Source organism: Sceloporus occidentalis, unplaced genomic scaffold (genome assembly GCF_023333645.1).
Source record: "Sceloporus occidentalis isolate IW3139 unplaced genomic scaffold, rSceOcc1.0.p SCAF_1, whole genome shotgun sequence".
Classification (NCBI taxonomy): domain Eukaryota; kingdom Metazoa; phylum Chordata; class Lepidosauria; order Squamata; family Phrynosomatidae; genus Sceloporus; species Sceloporus occidentalis.
Window position 1 is genome coordinate 236,248,648 of NW_028316981.1, and position 16,731 is coordinate 236,265,378.

Consider the following 16,731-nt stretch of genomic DNA (forward strand, 5'->3'; position numbering starts at 1 on the left):
GGAAGAGGAGGAAGAAGAGTGTACCTGTTCCTCCTCTCGCCCCCCCCCCCAACTCCCTCCCAAGACTTCAGCTGCCTCTCCAGAGGCAGTTGAAAGCCCAGGATGGCTGGGAAGAGGAGGAACAGGCACATGCCTGTTTCTCCTCTTCCACGCCCTTCGTGTGCCCTGAAAAATGACTTCACATGTCATAGGTTCACCATCATGGCTGTAGGACTTTATAGGCAATGGCCATTATTATGAATTGGGCCTGGAAATGTATAGGTAGTAGGCAGTGAAGCTGTTTTAGCAAGGGAGTTATATGTGCCCTATAACGTGAAGGCACACACACACACTCACAAAACAGAAAATTCTCTCCTCTGAGATTTCATGCTGAATTTGGAGCAGCAGCATCAATGGCCCACTTTTGAAACCAGTGACACATCTCCTTTTTCTTTCCTCTGGGCTGGCTGAGAAATGACCCTTGTTAAAAAATTAGAACAGTGAATACTGTGCCTTGTTGTGGGTTACTGAATGGTCATGCTGCCAGGAGGTAATAATGTTTGAGACACAACAATAAAAAGCTAATGAGACTAGATGTGAAAGTGCAGTATTTACATCATATGGCTTTGGTTTTAGGGTAGTGTAGAAAATCAAAACTGGTGTTCAGCAGGGTCCAGTTCCCAAACTTACATGCAGCTTGAATATTTTTCAGTGTTGACCTGTTTTGTGTGTTTTCCTTAGATTTTCTTTATAAAAATAACTGCTTTTCTCCTTTTATAAAAACAGATTTGGAAGGTGTTAGAAGTTATTAACAGGGGATATTAATTTTAATTTTCCCTTTCTCTGCAAAGGTAATGACCCCAGCTCACCCATCTACATCAAGGGCACACACACTGCCTTTTAGAAGGCATCCAGGACTCTTGCATTTGGAGAGCTGTGGAGATGTGAGCACTTTCACTACAGCACAAACTCGGCTACTAGAGAGGAGAACTCAGAAGTCAGAGCCTGAACGGCCTCATAGCCTTATTGGAGTTTTCCGGGAGACAGTGCTCTGAGCACACATCTGTGAGATCCTGTACCCAACACAATGAACTAAGAAAAGAAAAACCACTTTGTGAAAATGCAAGCTAATGAGGAAATCATTATGATGTGTTTCATACTTACTGCTGCTTTTGAAAAGTATACTTGAGGACTTTCTACTAGGGCGTTACTCCAATGAACACCTCAGTATATTCTGATGCAAAGTTGTCTTTTAAAATAAGGATATTCAGGATTACAATTAGTGTGACTGAAGAGCACTGTTTGTTTTGGAATGGCAAGAAGACGTGTACATGGATGTTTATGAGAGAAAATCATTCTTTCCACTTAAATTTATCAACTCGTATAGTAAGTGCTTTATGCCTCCAATGTCTGCTATTTCACTTATGATGAATTGTTAGAACTGCCAATGCTTTGTCTTTCAAAGGAGCTATAAGATGAGTTAGTTGTATCTATGGGCTTAATGCTCTGTGAAAATTAAAGAATATTTTTCCTCCCTTCCACTGCAGGGACCTTTGCTTCTCTGGGTATCAGTAGGACTATTTGCTTTTTAGCAAGCAAAGCATAATCTAAAGCCCAGCTACCCAGCTGGACAACTACAGTAGATATAGTGTTTTCTGCTATTTTCAGAGTACAGTAAAAAGATAAAGTGTATTTGAAGTGTGCCCTTTAGCCATGTGACAAGCCTAGTTATTTTTTGGTAAGGTGCTGTATGAACATTCAACCATTCCCTTAAGTCCTGTGCTGGGAGAAAGGGGGGGTATAAATACATTTTTAAAAATTGGTCCCATTTTCTAAAGGACACTGAAGTGCAAGAGTGCTGGACGGCTGCTGGGTCTTGGTGGGTGGAGCAGTTCACTGCCATGCTCACCTATTCCAAACCCTGCAGAGCCACATACCTCAAAGCAATGTACTGAAGAGGAAAGCTGCACTTGAACCGATTGTAGTCACAGGGCTTGACAGAAAACAGGTGCTTCTAGAACAGTCCTACTGTTCCAAAGTTTGTCTTCTCTAAAAGCTAAAAGCATTTGAATTACCAATATGGAAGTCCTGGAAAATTGCCTCAGTGGTGATATACTTGATGGCTTCTTCCTACGTGAACATCTCCATCCTCATGCCAGACATTGTTGCATGGGAATGATTTGGGCCATTATTGGTTTGAAAATTGAATGTTGCAAAGGCAATTGCATATGAACTACATTTCCCAATAATCTTTGAACTATTCACAGAAATAGAGAGGTAGAGTTGCCTAGATTTCTTTTCCACAATGAGAACAGTTGGTCCCAGCTGTTTTGGGTTCACAAAACAAGCCTTTCCTCACTGTGTGCTTTGGAGGACGTTAGAGCATAGTGCCTTTAAAATTCACCATGACTGAAGACTATGGTTAATATTTTCTGTTCCTGAAAATGAAGATACTTCCTTTAAGACAAAGAGTTTCATGTAGAGGTAACCATCACGTTTCTTCATTGCATTTACTGGAACAAAAGGTCTCCCCTTGATACTTAGAGGAGTTTGTGCTTCATACATGGTGATGGCCTTCAATGATGTAGTCCATCTAATCCAGCTCTCTCTTCAAATCATGCTCTCACGTTAAGTGGCTGTCCAGCCTCTTTCTGAAGACATCCAGAGGAGGAAACCCCCACCACCTCTTTAATGCCATTCCAGTCTCCAGATTACATTGTCAAACTGGTCTTGCTGTCAAAATATCCCTTCTAATGTTCATTTGAAAACTACTGTAATTTCAGACCATTGGACCTGGTGCTACCCTGAGGCAGCAGAAAACAGGCCTACCCCACCTCACTGTGACAGTCCTTGAGGTATTTAAAGAGCATAAGCATGTAACCTTCAGTCTTCTTGCACCAAGCTGAATACGCCCAGCTCCTTCAACCTTTCCTCACGTTTTCTTCATCATACCTCTTTATCAGTGGTTCCTGACCTGTGGAACCCTTTCACAGGGGTCGCCGAAGACCATCGGAAAGCACGTATTTGCATGTAGCAATGAAAATAATTGTATGGTTGGGGGTGACCATAACATGAGGAACTGTATTAAAGGGTCCCGGTATTAGGAAGGTTGAGAACCACTGCTCTTTATCATCCTCATTGCCCTTCTCTGACTCTTCTCCAACTTTCCTATATCCTTCCTGAGCTGAAGCTCCCAGAATTGAATGAATATGTACAAATAAAATTTAAATTGACAAAATATAAATAAACTTGTTATAGGAAAAGATGACACTAAAATTCAATTTAATTAATGTTTAGAAGCAGAGGTGCAAAGGCTCCCGTGGTTTTACCCATGCTTAGAAGAGATGGCTGTTTTTCTTTGTGGTCTCAGAGCAGTCAAACACACAGATTCTGCTTCTACGAGGAGCAGTATTAAAAATCTTAGTCTCACCTTATGAAATGCTGGAGGGAAGAGTGTCTTAGAGACAGAAATTTTACCCTAAAGTTCACCCTTCATACACTGTACTATCAGGTGTACACCCTTCATACAAGCTGTACTATACTTTGATTCAGTATCTTCCCAAGTCAACAGTGTTGAATTTAGAGCTTCCATTGTTAGCACTTTAATAAACAGCCCCCCCACACACCGTTTTATCCTTATAAATGATATAGCCTATCTCTGGGGATCACTCAGAAAGCTAGTTCTGGGAGGTACTGGGAAGATTAGTTGCAAGCAGCCTTCCCAGAAGCTGTGAATAATTATCCAGCAACCAAGCCTTAATTCTAGCTGTCCTGGCACATATGAAGATAATCCTGTAAAGTCCTGCAACAAGTATGGTGCCACTCCTGAATCATTTCAGTCTACTCTAACGTGAAGATCTGGGCTGGTGTTCAGCATTGCAGTTAGGGATCTGTAAACTAATGTTACAGATTCAGACCTGCTCTGTATTAAATAATCTGACACAGTCGCAGCCACCTTAACAGCCAGCAGCCCCCAGTCCATTGTAAAAGCCAACCTCTGGATCTTCCCTTCAGCCAGTGAGACAGGAATCTTGCATCTGATAGTTGTAGCTTGTTGGCTGGCAAGAAAAGGGTGGAAACATTATTTTCCAGTGCCATTGTCAGCTGAATGAGCCTCCATCTGATAAAGTAGGCTTGGGCAGGCATTCATTATCATAGCAATAATGCCATGATCATGACTATGTAGTGTTCGTGAATACAGATCAATTATGGATACATAACTTGATCTTATGCATCCCATAAATGCAATTCTACATTCCAGGCAATACTGTATGGTTAAAACACAAATGGGTAAACTTAATGACAACTTCCTGCAAATATTGGAGGGTTAGAATTGAGGAGCTCTCTGGTCAATATGAAATCACAGAGTTGGAAGAGACCTCAAGGGTTATTCAATCCAACTGTCATGGAGAAATAAACTATCAAAGCATTCTCAACAGATGGCCATCCAGCCTGTTTGAAAACCTGCCAAGAATGAAACTCCACCATTCCCAGAGGCAGCATGTTCTACAGTTGAACCATCAGGAAATTCTTCCTAATTTTGAGGTGGAATCTCTTTTCCTGTAGGTTGCATCCATCGCTCTGTGTCCTTTTCTCGGAGCAGGAGAAAACAAGCTTGTTCCATCTTCAATATGACATCTCTTTAAATATTTAAACATGCCTCCATGCCATCTCTTAATCACCTCTTCCCCAGGCTGAACATATCAAGTTCCCTAGGCTGCTCCTCATAGGGCATGGTTTCCATTTTGGTTGCCCTCTTTTGGACATGTTTTAGTTTGCCAACATTCTTCTTAAATTGTGGTGACCAGAACTGGACACAGCATTCCAGGTGAGGTCTGACCAAAGCAGAATGGAGTGGCGCTACAGGATCTTTGGCCTTTACCTACTGGGAAGTAGAGTGGCACTATTGCTTCCCCTGATCTAGGCACTACACTTTTATTCATGCAGCCTGGAGTCATACTGGCTTTTTAGCTGTCACACTGCACTGCTGACTCATGTTCAGCTTGTGGTCCTTTTCACACGTACTTTTGTCAAGCTAGGTGTTCTCCCAAAACATCTGGCGGGAAGGTTTATGGAGCTCCGGAGCACTGAAGTAGATCAAAAAGAAGGAATCTTCATAAATCAACATTGACAACATCTTGGCTATATGTAATGCCTTTTTTTTTTGGTATGTCTGGTTTTATTATTGTAAATTTTACAGACATTAGCACTCTGTTAAATAAAGGAATGTAGCACACGGAAATACATCACAACAAAACAGAGGCCAACAAAAAATAGAATTAAAAAACCCCATATCCCCCAAAGCACTGCCATTGTATTATTGAGGGTGGGGGCAGAATCCTTTGACAAGAGTCTGAAAAATTACATTCAGTAGGTGTGCAGTATAAACATTCCAGGCTCACATTTTATATGTGTGTATATATATATATATATATATATATATATAATTTATATAGAGAGCTCATCAAGTTTAATGTTTACAAAAAACAATATTGTTACAAATACAATACTATACTTCTCCTGACGCTTTTCAATAATTTCTATTCACCTTTACAGAACAAAAGTACAATTTAATATTCTTTAGTACTGTGCTGTCTCTCTCCTCCTCTATATATTTATATATATACATACATACACACACATACACACACACACACACTTGCCAACTTCAGACAAAGATCTCTTTTTATTCCTGGAAATACAAAGAACTCCCCTCCTTTCCTCAAAAGCCTTGCACTTGGAAAATCCCAAAACATACTGCAAATTATAATACAGTTGAGATGCAACCATGGGGGGCGGGGAGGTAAATTAAGAGGCAATACAACCTTATTGTAAACATGGTAACATTATTAAAATATACAAGTAGGCAACTATGATCCTTGGCGGATTTTTGCAAAACTGGAAGTATACAAAACAAATGGTTTCTTTCATTCCATAAAGAATGTAAAGCTTTCTATAAAAGCTTAGAAGCTGCTCAAAACACCAGTACTTAAACAATGACATCATTTTTCAGTTTGTATTTTTCAAATGCCTTCTTTGTAGTTGAGAAGTATAGAGTTGGATATACAAAAATTTATCTACTCTGGACGTCCATTCACAAGAAAGATATCTCCTATTATAAGCATCCACAGCACCCCAAGAGAAATGTTCATATGAATTGAGCAGTTATGTAGACAAAAGGTTGCCATGGTTTCTGTGTTTGCAGCAGGTCTTTCTCCAATGTTTGCAATTATGAAAATCATACAGAGCTTGGAAAAGTTAGTTTGAACTATAATCCCCACCTACCATGGTCAAAAGTAACTTTTTTAAGCTGTGGAATCAGCACAGGTATATATCCCTTTTGGCTGTCCCTTCCTCTTCAATTGTGGTCACATGTGTGCATGCTGAGGAGGGGCTACAGTCCTGGCAACAAGCCACATATAAGGTGACAATACGCGGTGCTAGAGCCAGAATAAACCAGGAGAGGTTTAAGACACTGATGGGTTTTCTCCCACATATAATTATATGAAACCAGCTAATGGTGATTCAGGTTCAAAACATGTTGAAGTTCCTATAAGTATCTGTTTGCTGGGTTTTCAAAATTCTTATCTGTCTCACTCTCATTTGTATCCTGCTCTGCTGTAGGCTATATTTCAGAGGAAGGAACTGCAAAACCACCTCTGAGTATTCCTTGCTGAAGACAAACCTAGGAAATTCATGGGGTCGCCATAAGTCGACAGGCGACTTGAAGGCACATACACACATCATGGTGAGCCTGAAATGGGCAAATCTGAAATAGAATTAAATCTATTCCAGGAGTCAACACCGATAAAGACTAGACAGTGAAAGACTCAATTCTTCATTCAAGCCATTTGTGGAAAAAAGCTGCTCTGCTTGTAGGAAAAAAAGATGGGGGGATGGAGAGTAGGAATGATTAGATGAAGAAAAGAGGAATGAGTAAAAACAAGGAGGAAAATTAGTGACTCCTGGGGGCAGGGGGAGAACTGTGGGATTAGCTGGGGCCATTAGGAGGAAATGATGGAATATATTATTTATCATATGCATTACATACAGTACATATAATATCTATACTAAATACTACACAAGTATGAGAAGATGTGTGCATTATTTATGTGGTCTATTGTGAAACAGGTGACTATCATGTTAAACACTCCATCAAGATAGTCTCAGATTAAGAGCAGACTACCAATACTAACCTAGAATCAGACAACGTTCAAAATCCCATAGCTAAGGGGATTCCAAAGGGACTATGGCCTCAGTCTAGCTAGAAAATGAGATAGACACATAACACTTTAAAGCCATTTGTTAACACCTGAAGAACCCTGCCTAAGGCAGGGTGGGCGCATTATAAACTCTCTTTTTGTTCCTGTTGCTGTCACTGCACATCTCTGCATCAACCAGATAATATGAATATGTGCTGAATTTAATTAAACCTCAATAAATCCAAGTGCTGAAAGTGCTCTGTTCATTTTTTTTTTTTAACCTTTGAAAAAATGTAGCCATAAGAGCTCTTTTATTGTGCCTGGGTTTCTGTTAGTGACATCCACGGTCTGACTGGGAGTAGTTATGCCTGCTTTGGTACTTTTTTGGACATTGTGTAAGGAGGTAGCCAATACCACCTTCTGCAAGCCCATGCAGCAAAAAGACTTCAGGTTATGACTGTCTGTCCAGCCATCGATTGGCTTCAAATAGGCCCCAAAGTAGTAGCTGCAGCCTTATGGTGGAGATGGAGACTGCTCCTTCTTCCATCTATGCACAAATTCAACCAGACCAGGCCAAAGCCACTGCTGATCAGTGAGAGGGAAGATGGGAGTTTCACCTGGCAGCATTCCGCTCTTGTTGTGCACCAGGAAAGCAGCCTCCACTGCTTCCCATGGCTATACTGATAGAGCCTTGTGTTCTCCCAGCATGACAGTGCCTTGGCCTAGACGTATAGCCTACTCTTGTGCAAAGCATGTATAGCTTGCTCCAAGTACTTAGCTTGTTGTCTAGGTCTATGCCTACTTCACTTCAGTAAAGTAAGGAACTGAATACATCAGTGAACCCAAATTTAAGAGACTCATATTAGACTCATGTGAACATGCATAGCCCAATCCTATGCAGAGTTACCCAATGATTTTGATGGGGTTTGGGACACCTAAGGACTGGGTTGCAAATTTGCCTCTTTAAAAAGTAGTTTTTTTCCCTACTGTATATTTATCCTCTAAAACTATTAGATAATATAATGCAATTGTGTATACAAGACTTCTGTGAATGAAGAAAAGGAATGAACACTCCTGTCCTATATCTGTTAATATGTTGCAAAATTACCTCTGGTAGTGTCTTATGGAGTAAGGAGCATAAAGAGCTATAGTAACTTCATGTCCACCCCCAACAGTATACAGTATTTGTATCAGTTACCCTAAATGACTCAAGGTTGTAGTACAATACTAGTTTCTTGCCACCCAGAGATTCTGCGTTTGTTTTAAGGAGTGGAATCCACATGCATTCACATATAACACCCATGCAGGGCACTGAATCCCAAGGAGTATGCCATTACACATCTATGCAACATGTGTGCAAAATGCACAACCATGCAACATGCAAACACTCAACCCCTACCCCTGGTAAACCAGTGTTGCCCTGATTTTTCTATGTTTCCTATTTTCCTATCCCCATACAAATACTAGACAGATTCCAGAAGGGTAACCATGTTGGTTAGTCACAGCAAAACCAACAAAAAATATTGAAACACCTTAAAGATCAAGACGTGTTGTGAGTGAATCTCTTATGAATCCAAATTCAAAGGTTATACCATAATAAAGGTACAAGTGTTTAAGGTGCCACAGGACCTATACTTTTATGTGTTTTTGCCAAATAATTTTACTACAAATGTTACAGTCAACTGACCTCCTGGATTTTAAATACCATATCCAAAGTGTTTTGGAATATTCTTTCATTGCACAAATACCTGCAGTAAGTGAACCTACTGTCTTAGCATCCCATGTGTGGGAATAACTTTACATATATTTATATATATATTTATATATATATATGTATTTGTATATTACAAAATAAATTAAATTTATACCTTCCACTATTCTAATATGGTCCAAAATTAAAGAGAAACTTGTCTTAAAAAAATAAATATAAAAGTGTGGACCAAAGATATGTTCAAAGTAAACTGGCTCAGAACAACTTAAAACTGTATGCAGACGTGTAAAAAATCATGACTATCGAGCATACAATTTTCAAATGTGACAGCTTATTAGCCCACATACACACACATACACACACACACACAAAAAAAAAAAAACCCATGAAGTTAAGATCTAACTACATTCCCTTACCACTCCTGCATCCACAATTTCTCTCTTCAATATTTAGAATTGTGTCACTCAGATTTAGAAAGAAACTCGGGAATAGAACAGTCATTTACAAAAAATCAAACTGCACTTAAAAAAATAAAGGATTTGGGAAAAGAGAAAGGAAATGCTTAGTTCCCAAAGAGCAAAATCCTGAAACATTTAGATCGTAAAAGCATATCTTTTATAGACATTTTTAGTCCTAGAGGATTTTCCACCTTTTCACTAACTCTCTCCCAATAAATATGTGCTGAATGGCATGAGGGGAGCAGAACTCACCTAAACGTTGGAGTATCATCATTTTGCTGCCTTCATATGTAAATTGACTTTTTCCTCTGGGGGAAAAATGATAGTCCTATAGCTCTCGTCATATAACAAGCAGGACAACTTTATAAGATAAGCCTGCCAACATCCTATCTATCACTGCAAAACTTTATCATTTTTCCTACTTAGTTTTTTTTAAGTGTTTTAATTTATTTTCATTCAACCTATTTATTTTTTTGTCTTGACAGAAGCATAAAAGGATGATTTTGCTCAAACAAGTGTGTGTGTACACGCGTGTGTGTGTGTTAGTCTTACTTATTTTCAGTTCTGTGAAGAATTACATAAACTCTAGTAGTAAAAAGGTGCAACCAAAAATGTAATCTCGTACACAGCAGAATGATAAAAGGTGAGAAAAAAGAGCAAGAGAAATGTTGCTGCAGACACCAAAATGCAGCACAAGAAAACACCACCATTAATGGAGAGAAATGTCCATGCACACTGGGAGAGCTTCAGATGTAAACTGGTTGTTCCTGTGCAGTCAAGAGTCTGTACATGGCGGCTGGCATGGTCTTCATATGAATCTGGAAGAAAGAAGTATTGAGTTAGTGCTTCTCCAATGAGTTTCCCAAAGTAGCAATAAAAGATGTTGTACTTTGTTGGGTTGCCTTGCCACAAATGAAGCATCTTTTCATAATCATATAATTGTACCCAACTTTCCCACCAAAAAGAAAGTCAAAATGGCTGACAATATGGAAAAAATAAATACAGCAGCAAAAGACAAACAATGGTTGAAATCCTGTTGGTGGCGTACACACATGCACAACTCCAGGTTATACAAGTGTTTTCTTTTTGGGAGGGGGTGTGTGTGGACATTATGAAGGAGATACTCATGACCTCTTTGTGCTAACATCCAACCCAAGACAGCTTTCCAGCTCCTGGGTTGCTGCTATCATCGTTTACTGTTGGGATGTGTGTGTGAAAACGAAATTACCAGGCAACACTTTTTCCAGTTTTAGTTCTGCAGCTGGGGTAAGAAAAATGAGGTCATTCTCCTGGCTCACAAATTAGTTATTTGAAGGTCATGAGAGCAACGTCATTTCTCTCCCTCCCAGAACTGCAGCCGGAATAGATATTGCTTCCCTCCTTCCTCCCCAGCCAATAAATAGTCATGGCAATATTTCTGGGGTTTGAAACCTGTCTTGGAGGGAGAAAGCAACATGTAGCTGCGCATGTGGAGTGTTATGTGTTAAGTGTCTAAGGTAGAAGCAAGCCTAATATGAAACATTACATGATAAAAATGCTGCTCTAATAAGCCTATTAATTTAATTAAAAATTTTGGAAAAGCCTAGTTAAATTACAGAATTCATTAAAAAATCAACAGATAATAAATCAAAATTGTGTATGGGAGATATATATGTTTAAGCACCATAGTTACAGTGTCATGCACTGAATCCCAGCAGATCCCCCCATCCCCACTTACAGGAAGCAGCAACTGTGATCCACAAGGATCTATTCCCCTGTCATTCAGGCAGCAGCTGACTGCCATTTCTACCCCCTCCTGCAAGCGATCCCCAGTGCAACAGGCTGAAGCCTGTGATTTCCTCGTGTCCTGGAGATTCCTAGCCACCTTGAGTCCCTGTACTGGGAGGAAGGTGGGATACAAATAAACAGAATAATAATGATTATTTAAAAAAAAAAAAAAGGGGGGGGGGCGGGTGGAAACATCAGCCATCTGTTTCCTGACCCACTGGGAAACAGACCCTGTTGATCACAGCTGCTTTTGTCCAGTAAGTAGGGATTGAGGGACTTCCATGATGCCTACATAACTCTTAATTAGGGGCTACATAGAGATCTGGAGTAAGTATGTCATGAGTGAATAATTCTAGGTTATGCATTTGTAACTGCCATACAGTATACTGGCCTCCACCACCAAAATTTTAGTCCAACACATACACATAACCCCTCTCCTTCCAGCAGTCAGTATACCAATAAAAGGAGACAAAAGTGACTTGAGAATCTGAAAACGTTAAGATAAAATATAGGAGCAATTGACCAGTAATGTAATAGCTCAGCATACAAGTGGCCAGCACCTCCTGAATCTTCCTCCTGATAAACCTTCACCCACATTAGGTTAATACAGGGACAAGAAAAAACAAGACCTCCTACATGTCTCCTGCCAAATGGACAAACTGCCAAAGGTAACTACAGCAGTGGTTGAAATTTTATAGCTGGGGGGGGGGGGGGGAGAGAAGGAATCTACAGGGAACTGCGGAAGAATGCAGAAAATGACCAAAAAATCACTTTCCTCCTGTCCCACTTCCTCCATCAGGAATGCCCCATGAGCAGAGTTTCACTCAAAACAACTCAGAAGTGAAGGGGAATTTTTAACAAAAGTATCCTAAGAAGGTACATTAATTAAATGAAAAATATTTTCACACCTGTGCAAAGACTACCATGCTCCCTAGGTAATGAAGTCTGATCTAACTTGGTGGACTTAACCAAGTAAATTGGTATAATTCGATAGTATAGCCTTATCAACAGAAGTTGAGATCCACCAAATGGGAGCCAACATAGTGTATACAGCTATCTTAGTTCTTACAGGTCTGGGATCTATAATTCATTCCACTCCTCCTTTTTCCTGATACTTGCACTTCTTTCTTCTCTTTCTCTATCAGAAAAACCTTTATACAACAACAGAAAGGAACTGGTGCTGATGGCAGAATGGCAGTGCTAATTTGACTCATAGCTTGGGCTGTAGTCTAGTTGTGATTCACAATCCACCTGTTTAATTCCCTTGGTATGATCAATACACTATTAGACCAAGGATATCCAAATTCCAGTCAATGCTAGCTGAGGTTGTATACAATACTGGCAGATCATAAAGCTCTGCAGGTGTACTTTTGCCTCCAGTGTATGGAGCCAGTGAGTCCTCCCACAGCCAGTCGCTGCCTGGAGAATAAGGGGCTCCTGTTTTGTTTCCAGGAAAAGGCAAGAGTCATCCTCTTTGTATACCTTCATCATTCTAGGAGGATGAGTTTTCCTTTTTCCCTTGGTGCAAAACTGCAGCCAGATGATGCCTGGGATCATCTCTCCTCTGGCCTCTGGTTAGCCATGGAGGGTGTAACCCAGGACTGGAAAGCTGCGGTTGCATGTAGAGGTGTGGGGTCCTTATGCATGGATGTACTGGGTATCTTCTTCTACAATGATTGGAAAGTATTATGCTGGTGTAAAAAAAAGTAACACCAGCATATGTTACCAACAGGATTCTGGCCATTATCTCTTATGCTAAGCTTACCTCTTGACTTGGATATGTGGATAAGTCCTGAGCTGCCTGTAGGAAAGGCAAGATACAAATGTTGACCAATGCTTGCACATACCAAGAGCATGGCCATTCAGCACCTTTCACAAGGAGGCTCCAATCTCAGCAAAAAGCACTATAAAGCTACACACAATAATGAACAGTCGCCTGCTTGCCTGCATTTGCCTTCATCCCCCATTTGGTGGCAATAACAATGCAATAAAGCAATCATTTCCTAAAAATGAAGTACAGAATTGCTAGCTCCTACCTCACCAACAGCATTTGAGAGAATGTGAACAATCTTTTCATGAGGTGTTGCTACAACACTTTGCCCATTTATTTCAATAATCCGGTGCCCCACACGTACTCCTCCTCGTTCTGCGATCCCTCCTCTCATAAGGCTACAGATCTGGAAAGACATCAAGCAGTGATAACATACAACACTAGGCACTGGAAATGTGAAATGGAACATGCTTCAGTCAGATCAGGGCTGGGAACTTGTCCCCCCCTCCTTTGCTTCAGCCCACTAGCCAGTCTGGTCAATGATGGTGAGGTGTGTGTGTGTGTGACAATTCATCTGGACATCCACAGATCCTGCAGCCCTGAGGTATGGCAAGATTGAGTTCTCACTTGTATAATTTAGCACAATACCTGCAACATCATATGGGCAAATGCTTGGATGGAATCACCATTATGAATCTGTAGGCAGTGCTAGCATCACTTCAGGACATTTTACGTAGAGGCAACTGATACACAACTGATACACTCAAGAATGCAGAACTCTGAGGAAGGCTTTTCAGGTGCAGTACATGCACTTCCCCTTCACCGTGGAGATGACATAATGGAAGAGCTGTGCCAGCAGCCATGCTGTCTGTGATACAGAAAAATGGTTTTTCCAAGCTCTAGTGAGCAAGCTATGCTGTTGTTCCAGAGTGCAGAGACACAATTGGTATAGTTTTTCTCCCTTCTCTTTGAGAAAGCAAGATCACATGAGAAGATCTCCAAGCAGGTGTCAGCACTGAGCACCAGCCTGATACTTGACCTCATCAGTGCAGTTGGGCAGGTGGACTGCTTTTCCAGCAAACATAGCAACAGTCACAATGAAGCCAAGCACAGGGTAATAAATCTCTGCACTTCTGAAATGCTCTTGCCTGCAAACAAAACCTGTTTCAAATCATAGTTCCTAGGGAAATGCCTATTTAAACTTAATAATTTGGTAGATACATAATAAAGGGAACTGGCATGGCAAAAATAAACATAACGGCTCACTGTTTTGGCACAGATGAACACAGCATCAGATTTTTCTCCTGGGGTGTGACACTTCCCATGTTAGAGATAAGAGGTGCTGGTATTTTTAAAAGTGTGAAAGTGTTAACATCTGCTCGGCATAATGCAAGTCAGAGGCACTGGGAAATGCAAAAGGCAATTCAAACTACTACTGGGCAATCATATTTCATGCTGTAAGTTATTGAATACCAATGGACTTGACAAAACCCAAGAATACAATGCTTTATTTTGTGCAAATTTTGTTCACAGTTCTTCACAGGAAATAAAGCAATCTATTTTCAATATTAGAGACTATGGCCCTTATCACACGTGAAACTGGAACTCCAATCCAGAGTCAATCCAAAGTGAAGGGGAAGCAGAGTCAATTCGAATCCAAGGCAATTCACGTGATGAATGATCACACTTGAAGAACGAAATTGTGGTCATTTCTGAGTGCACATTAAATTACCACACCAGTACATACCATGCAGATTCACCAATGTGAATTGGGACCCTTGTGCATGCTCAGTGGGGCTCTAAACACATCGTGAACCTTTGCGCTTCCGGGGTGAAGAAGGGGGCCACTTCCTGGTTCCAGTTTCATGTGAATGCTAGCTTCACGTGAATGATAGGGAATGTCACCTATCCCTACATGCCCTCTGCTTCATCCGAATGTATCACCAGCAAAATTATTATTATTATTATTATTATTATTATTATTATTGAATAATAATAATAATAATAATAATAATAATCATCATCATCATCTTTCACTGCAAAATAATCAGTGTAGACACTGCAAGTTTACTTGGAAGTAAATCCTTTGGATCTGAAGGAGACCCATATTGGAGGAGTGCAGAAATGATCCTGTTTCCCTTATTCTCCATGCTCCCTAAAGTACCACCTCCCTGAATCCAATCCACTCTCCTTCCCTTTTGCAACAATTGCCTTCTCTTAGGTTGCATCCGCACTAGGGAAATAATCCAGTTTGACTCCACTTTAACTGTCCATGGCTCAGTGCTATGGAATTCTGGGAACTATAGTGTTGTGAGACACTGAGCCTTCTCTGCCAGGGAGCTCTGGTGCCTTATTATTATTATTATTATTATTATTATTATTATTATTATACAGTGCCTTGTTCTCCTTTATTATTTAAAGAAATATTATTCAGCCTCCGTTCTTGAAGGAGTATTGGAAGCAAATGGAGCAAAATTGCAGTGCAGCATCATAGAAAATGTGGGACCTTGGAGGTTTGGGGGGGGGGTGTACCAGGATGGAAGCAAAATTCATTCCACATCAGACCAATTCGGATTGAAATCGAAGTGAGCTTGGAAACAATTTTTGTGAATTCGCTTGTTACCGAATTCACAAAAACCAGGAGTCACTTTGGATTGACTGTGGATCCGCCTCAGAACAATACCCCATAGAAAGCAATCACGTGTGATAATACATCACATTTTAACGTGAATTTGCATGGTTGGACCTGCAGTGGCTTCGGATCAGAGCTGAAAAGCCCTCCATGTGATAAGGGTCTATGCTTACCATATCACTAGCAACCTTAGTGGTAACCTGATTCCAGATTCTGTATTCTTACAAGTGAGTCAGTATAGCTATGCCCTACACATTTAGGATTAAGGGACATGGCAGATTCTAGCTCCAGCAGTCTCTTTTTACAAATTAAGCACAGAAATGTTCTTCCCATATAGACATTCTGTGTACCTCACCTGGCACTCTTCTATATGGCCTCACTCTTTAATTCTCAATTTATTTATTCCTTAGATTAACCAAGAGATCTTTAATGATATCTTGGCCTAGTGAGTAGATAGATACTGATGCTCTGGCTGTGATCCTTTGAATATCAAAGTTACGTGTTTTGAAATTAACTCTCTGTTCTCACTTTTTTTTCTTTAAAGACCTACAGGAGGTAATAAATTGTTAAGGATTCTACATAAGACTTACAATGCCATTCTGTACACTGAAGCCCAGCTGGTATCTCAGATCTGGTCTTCTGATGAGGACAGTAGTTACTGGAGGACATCTTACTATATTCAGCTTAACTCTGGCCTGATTCTTCAAACCCTTAAAAAAATAGGACAGATAATATTTTACATTAGTCCTGCACTAGAATGCTAACATGACCATATACTTTTAGAGATCAACTCCATGTCCACTGTGGTATAAGGTCAGAATTTAAAGAAAAAATACTTTCTGGATTGGTTGTTGTTTTGTGCCTTCATGTTGTTTCCGATTTATGGTGAACATAAAACAACTCTGTCATGGAGTTTTCTTGGCAGGTTTCTTCAGAGGAGGTTTGCCATTGCCATCCTCTGAGGCTGAGAAAGTGTGACCTACCCAAGGTCACTCAGTGGGTTTCCAAAGTCAAGTTGGGATTCGAACCCTGATCTTCAGAGTCACAGTCCAACACTCAAAGCACTGCACTATGTTGGATTACCATTTTCTGGATTACCATTTCCCAAATCCCTAACCAGCATGGCTAGTGACCATACTGGCTAGGGGATTTTGGGGACTATAATCCAAAAAATATTTTTTCCACAAATTCTGATCAAAACCTTCTGTAGC

At 40.3% G+C, this 16,731-nt stretch overlaps 2 protein-coding genes across 14 annotated transcripts in view; one reads left to right on the forward strand and one right to left on the reverse strand.

Annotated features, from left to right (window-relative positions):
- ENTREP1 (endosomal transmembrane epsin interactor 1) overlaps positions 1 to 3,231 on the forward strand; it is a 59,128-nt gene extending 55,897 nt beyond the window's left edge. For 2 of the 4 annotated variants that reach the window (XR_016277326.1, XR_016277327.1), the window contains 2 exons: positions 831 to 1,365; positions 2,763 to 3,231. Coding sequence is in view for 1 of the 4 variants with exons in the window: in XM_089490420.1 (XP_089346546.1) it covers positions 831 to 1,034 (204 nt within the window). In the remaining 3 variants the exon portion in view is untranslated. Of the gene's footprint in view, positions 1 to 830; positions 1,521 to 2,762 lie in introns of those variants that run through there. The other 2 variants (XR_016277328.1, XM_089490420.1) reach the window with 2 other exon arrangements.
- A 1,907-nt stretch (positions 3,232 to 5,138) lies between these two features.
- The window catches only part of LOC149323640 (amyloid-beta A4 precursor protein-binding family A member 1-like), a 120,199-nt gene continuing 108,606 nt past the window's right edge, over positions 5,139 to 16,731 (reverse strand). For 8 of the 10 annotated variants that reach the window (XM_089490478.1, XM_089490435.1, XM_089490486.1 and 5 more), the window contains 3 exons: positions 16,111 to 16,230; positions 13,154 to 13,294; positions 5,139 to 10,168 (listed from right to left, as the gene is read on the reverse strand). In XM_089490478.1, the coding sequence (XP_089346604.1) occupies positions 10,097 to 10,168; positions 13,154 to 13,294; positions 16,111 to 16,230 (333 nt within the window). In that variant the 3' untranslated portion in view covers positions 5,139 to 10,096. Of the gene's footprint in view, positions 10,169 to 12,882; positions 12,919 to 13,153; positions 13,295 to 16,110; positions 16,231 to 16,731 lie in introns of all 10 variants that reach the window. The other 2 variants (XM_089490501.1, XM_089490495.1) reach the window with 2 other exon arrangements.